We start from the raw sequence: 6,503 nt of genomic DNA on the forward strand, positions 1-6,503 counted from the left end.
TCTTGGTGCTTGCACACAATAACATACATATAGCATGGCCAGTTTATCTTGTTGTTTACTCAAGTAGTTTATCTGCTTTGCCCACAGAATCCGAAATCTGCATAACCCAGCCAAGAAGTTTAAGGTGGAGGCCAATGCAAATCAACTGTACCTTACTGGCACTGTGGTACTGCACAAAGATGTCAACATCGTAGTAGTGGAGGGAGGTGGGTGAATATGATTGGGAAATCTCTATTAAATGGGCTGCTTGATTATTGCAAAAATTATTATTGAAATCACAATTATTTAACATGATTATTGGTAGGTGATATGAAAGTCTTATTTCATGATATGTGTAATTTTAGATTAGAGACCATTATAAATACATTTATCGTTCTTACATTCACCACCAGAATGTCCACCTTTACAACTGAATACAAATACAAATTAAATATAAATAATGCTTTAGGTTTTTCAAGATGTACTAACAGTGGTATTTAGATGAGTAATGGCCTACAACAGAAACTGAATAAAGTAATCAAATGTAAAATAACACTGCTGTATACATTAAATATAGACTAATCCTTATTACAACTACAAAAGTTATTCATTCAAGCGCAGTGAATGATTTTATCTTTGTCTTTTGTTGTTTGATTAACATTAATCAAATCTCTGTGTGTAACTTTGTGTTGCCGTCTTGACCAGGTCTCTCTGGATGAAGAGATAGCAATATCTCAGTGGGAATCTCCTGGATAAATAAAGGATAAATAAATAGAATAAATTAATTAATTAATGACTGCAGCAGATTTATTAGGCTGCTATCACTTCCAATATACTGTTCCAACATACGGATCCAATATACTGTTGCACATGCATTTTCTTAAATGTTTACAATCACTTAACACATAACCAACTGTCTTAACGAGGATACTCACTAAAATATAATTTCGCAGTTTTGTGTGCAAGCTCTTTGGCTGCACTTACACTGGCACAAAAATGTTTATCTTCTGCTCACATCTGACACAGATCGGAATTAGTTGCACACATGTAAACACAAAAATCCACACAATCCAATTTTTTCGCATCAGATCTGAGTCACTTCCAAATGTGGTTTTAAATCCGATACATATCCGATCTCTGGACACGTGACCTACGTCTAAACACACATATCCGATTCCCATTGGAATTTCAAGACATCACAAGGCGAGGGCGACACTTTTGCTCTTTAAAAGGAAGTATAATGTTGTATTATGAAGCAGACGTGCTTGTATGCACTGGCACTGAAAATTCGCAGCTTTATTATTGAGGTGGGAACTTAATATGTCTAACAAAAGAAATTGTGCGCACACACATACATTCAGCAGCTGAATTTCAACCTTTGCCCGGTTAATTTAAAAGAGACCGCTGTGTTGTTTTTCTTATAAGACGAAAGCTTCAGTGTAGCTACTCTCCCTCGCTTGTGTGCGCTCTCTCCCTAGCTCGCTCCAATTCATTAAAAAAAAATGGAATTCTAAAACTGATAACTGTTTGTAAGATATATATATATATATATATATGCGCTGCATCCATGACACTGACAGCTGTTAACTTATCCATTCTGACAGGTAGCTAATCATGGCCACTCGACATGAAATATATAAATTTTAATAGCACGGCCATTCAAAACCCGAGGGTCTACCATGTGCATGTAAAACTATCAATGACAATCATTTTGGGGCAGGAAGCAATGTAAACACAGATATCGGATACCAGTCGCACCTAAATTCACTGTAAACACACTTGCCAAAAAAATCGGATATGGTCAAAAGATTGGATCTTTGCATTAAGACTTGCAGTGTAAATGCAGCGTTTGACCATTTAGGCGTGTATCCGAAGCACACAGTAGGCTATACACTGCTTATGTGCATTTCGATTATTCTCGGAGCACACGCATAGAAAGCTGCCAAGGGAACATTATCTCTTTTGCGGCTTCATGCACTTGTATTAACACTGTTTAATATCAAGCATGTCCCACAGTTTAGCAACAGTAGACTGCATTTTACAACACTTATTTATTCGGCTGATTTGGATGTTAAGTTTGGCTTAAGAAGGAATGAAATCGCACTGCTGTGAAGGAAAGGATAGGATGGTGGCTGGATGGAATGCAGCAGCGCCACAATAATCGTTTTACCTCGAGTATCTTGTTTTCATAGTTGTTGGAAAATCTATTACAATTAGTCGCACAGCCCCTAATCTCTATGGATGTTTTTTTTTTTTTATTATTTTCAGAATCATTATTTATCCCTTAATTGACTCCTTCCTTCTTGTAGGACCCAAGTCACAGAAGAAGTTTAAACGTCTGATGTTGAATAGGATCAAATGGGATGAGCCGAATTCCAAAAGAGATGGTAAAGGAAAATATGAAGACCAAACATTTATAATCAACCTTTTATGAGCTGTGATTCGGAGTTGACCCTCCATGTTTTTTTGTTTTTTTTTAAAGAGCCTCAGGATTCAGATGATGAGGGTTCCAGGAAGAATAATAAATGCACCTTGGTTTGGGAGGTAAATGCATACCCTTTTCATTCTTCTGAAAAGAACATTTACCAAAAATCATTCATTTACTCTCATTACTCACTCTTTGTAATAGAAACTATTTTTTGCCGTTTCATTCAAGTCAAGTCACCTTTATTTATGTAAGTTTATTTAAGTCTATGGTGACAGCAGCTACAACTACCAGAGGATGGCCAACAAAACACTCTCAGAAGGTTCACAACAAATTTACAATATGTCTGGGATATGTGGTGCTGTTAGCCGTTTTAACAGTCGTCAGAACTACAAATTTATTTGATCCCAAAGGAGTTAGATCGGCAGAATTATTGGCTTCATTCAGAAAGGACCACACCACTGGCAGCCAAACAGCAATGCACAACATTAATAACTGCTGGGACTGTAATTTACATAACATTATAATTGTATACAATATTGTATTAAAATATTGTGATTTCTAGTTGCTGTGTTTCGGCGTGTTATTACAGGATTAACAAATTCACAACACGAGCTGACTACATTACTTAGTTCAAGTACATGCGTGCATGATTTTGTGCAAATATAAGTTGTAATTTTATGTCTATCTTGTATAAATATATATGAATTACCCTATATAGGATGTGTTCCTTTTGAGTTAATTAACCTTCTAGCAAAGTGCTTCATTTTACGGGTGTTCACTCAGCGCGTGCAGCTCAAATAATACTGTTATCAAAATGAGATGATTTGAGAAAAAAAATCTGTTATTGTTTGTGATCCTTATTAATCAAACTATGCGTTGCTGAATATAATACGAGAACTAGTTATTAAAAATAATGCATTCATTTAAAAAAAAAAAAATTTAAGTTTTAATATTACTCTGTAAACATTTTAACGACTTAATCATTGCTGTTTGAGCTGCGCACGCTGAAGTTGAAGAGAATAAAAACTCATAAACTGAAAGTTAATTACCTCAACAGAACACATCCTATATAAAATAATTCAGATATTTATACAAAATGAAAATAATACTACAACTAGTATTTTCACAAAATCACACATATATGAACTTGAAGTAAGGTCATGGAACTCCGAAACACAGCAAATAAGCCCAAATAATTCACAACGTTATGTTACAAGTATATACGATTATAATATAATTTATAAGAAGACAGTCCCAATCATATTAATATTTTGTCTTTTTGAGCGTTCGCGCTAAAGCTATATGATCATCAGCTCTGTGGGTTATTAACCTCATCGAAACACATCCTTTATGAGAATAATCAGATATTTATACTTCATAAAATTAATATTACAAGTTTTATCTGCACAAAATGATGCGAATGCACAAGTGAAGTTTGAACAAGTTAATCAATGTTTAACTCCAGTAGACACGCTCTTCCCACAACAACACGCTGAAATAACAACATAGAGAATTCACAACATTTTATTACAATAGTGTTCTCGTTATAAAGTTATGTAAATTACAGTCCCAGAAGTTATTAATGTTGTGCGTTGCTGTTTGGCTGCCAGTGGTGTGGTCCTTTCTGAATGAAGCCAATAATTCCGCTAATCTAACTCCTTTGGGATCAAATAAATTTGCAGTTCTGACGACTGTTAAAACTGCTAACAGCACCACATATCCCAGACATATTGTAAATTTGTTGTGACCCTTATGAAAGTGTTTTGTTGGCCTTCCTTTGGTAGTTTTAGCTGCTGTCACCATAGACTTAAACAGAGCGTGCAGCTGTGACCGGACACAAATATGGCGGCGGGCATAGCGGAAGTGATGTATTTGAAACCCATGGATAGTGTTTTATACAATACAGATTTTCAGAGCAGCTTTACATCAATAAACAGCAAAAATAATTAACAATGTTGACCATTTCATGGTTTTATAGCTATATAAGTAGACACTGTAATATGAAGTAATACAAAGTAATACGTTTTTCTTCTTATTAACCCTTTGTGTACTTAAATGTATCAATTTTATTCCTCAGGGTACAGCAAAGGAACGTAGCTACGGGGAGGTTAAGTTTAAGCAGTGTCCAACGGAAAGCATGGCTAGGGAACATTTTAAGAAGCATGGCACCGAGCATTACTGGGACTTGGCTCTGAGTCAGAGTGTTCTGGAGACAACTGACGACTGAGATATAGACTGAACTCTGAAGAACAACAACAGAGGACGCAGTGGCATGTGGACCTTGTACGCTTTTTTTTTTTTTTTTTTTTTTTTTTTTTTTGAGAGGGAGAGGGAGAGAGAGCGAGAGAAAGGTGGGATAGACTTTGGCAGAGGCAAACATGTATATGTAAATATAGTTTGAGTGTGTAAAAGGATGATTGTGTTTTGCATACCTGCAGTACAGGTGTGAAACAATGCAAGACTTCAGAATGAGCTAGGATGTTAACCCCTATGCGCACTGCTGCAAAATTTTACAGTGGTGGCAGTTTGAACAAGGGTGGACACTGGTTTTGTATCTCTTGTAACAGTTTTATAGTGTAGGCTGTGCCGTCTTTGATCACATGTTATTTCTACCTTGGATCCATCTTGTTTGAATGCAGCATCATGTGCTCTCACCATTTTGATGCAGTCTTTTCAGTAAGTAAGCCTCACTCCTGAAATAAGTTAAATGACACTGTGTAGTTTGTTACTGATTGACCAACATGTTTGAGTGCAGATTCTAGAGCATTGGTTTCAGTATAACACAAAAGTGTTGATTTTAGTATGGCTGAAGAATGGAGAAGTTTCTTTATTTTGATTCAAATGTCCAATAGAAAGTAACAGAACACATGGCAATTTACATTTATGGCACATTTATTTTTCATGCTTATTTTTCCCCCCAATTTCATGTCAAGAAATCAAATGCAAAAAGTGCAACCAACCAAATGTTGATCATTAAAGCTTAGACAAAAAAAGAAAGTTCTTGTTTGTTTGCTGAGAGATTTACTTCATTTTATATATAACATAATTTCAACAAATTTAAAAGACACCAATTTTAATAAAGAATACCACCTGTGATTTTTGATTTGCACAGCCACAGTTTATTGTATTATCTCATCATTATCATTTTATCATTGTATTATCATTCCCCAACAGACCAAGCATTCCTGTAGAATGGTGCATACAACAAATTCATAAGGACAATTTGTAAATAGTAAATACGCTTCTGCTATCCAAGTGGTCAGGTTTAGGGCTTAAAACCAATTCCACCAGTAGTGGGCAAGCACTTTCTCAGTGCAAATATGTATATCAGAGTCCATGAGAAGTATAATCGAGACCTTGTATGTTTTTACAACAGAAATTATATTTGTTGTGATTGCCCTTTAGTAGATGGAGGAAACCCAACCGTTATATAGTGATTTGTTCAGATTAATATTCAGCATTAACAAGCTCAAGTGTTCATGTACATCCAGGCTAGACATCCTGGCAGTTCTATTAAACCACTCATACTGTCTCTTCTGGACCCAGTTGTGATCACATAACTGCTAGTTTAAAGCACTTCCAGAATTCTTGCACTGACTGTAGTGAATTTGTGCAGATACTTAAAACTTACATGTACACTCACAGACTAACACTCCAGCACACTTTGTCCCCACTAGAGACTCTGCCATTCTGCGATTGGTCAAACATGAAGTCTGTTGCTGGGAATTGGTTTGGTTGTAAAGCCAGAGGATGCATAGGTTTTTCTAGCATTAAAGTCACTATGAAATCAAAATTGACAATTCTTATTTTTTATGGAATATTACAGATTTGATTATAAATTGTTTATCCATGCAATTAAATTCATGAGCTTGTATAATCTTTAATCAAAACTTCCCCTTCCTCTTGAAACAACATCACTTCTCTTCTCTGATGACATGTTTAATGGTTCAGAACGAGACAACCTGTCACTCACATGAGATCACAGCAAGAGCAAACGACAATGACCAACAATGAATTCCCGATGGACAAAATCAAGTCATGCCCTATGTTTTTTGTTGTTCGGGAAGTAGTTTCACTCATACAAACCCCAATTCCA

At 35.7% G+C, this 6,503-nt stretch overlaps 1 protein-coding gene across 2 annotated transcripts in view; it reads left to right on the top strand.

Annotated features, from left to right (window-relative positions):
• Positions 1 to 6,253, top strand: part of prpf3 (PRP3 pre-mRNA processing factor 3 homolog (yeast)) — a 29,427-nt gene extending 23,174 nt beyond the window's left edge. The window contains exons 14-17 of one of the 2 annotated variants that reach the window (XM_067400836.1): positions 88 to 206; positions 2,289 to 2,366; positions 2,462 to 2,523; positions 4,485 to 6,253. In XM_067400836.1, coding sequence (XP_067256937.1) covers positions 88 to 206; positions 2,289 to 2,366; positions 2,462 to 2,523; positions 4,485 to 4,634 — 409 coding nt within the window. In that variant the 3' untranslated portion in view covers positions 4,635 to 6,253. The remainder of the gene's footprint in view (positions 1 to 87; positions 207 to 2,288; positions 2,367 to 2,461; positions 2,524 to 4,484) is intronic. The other variant, XM_067400828.1, reaches the window with a different exon arrangement.
• Positions 6,254 to 6,503: the final 250 nt, after the last annotated feature.

Source organism: Chanodichthys erythropterus, chromosome 2 (genome assembly GCF_024489055.1).
Source record: "Chanodichthys erythropterus isolate Z2021 chromosome 2, ASM2448905v1, whole genome shotgun sequence".
Lineage (NCBI taxonomy): Eukaryota > Metazoa > Chordata > Actinopteri > Cypriniformes > Xenocyprididae > Chanodichthys > Chanodichthys erythropterus.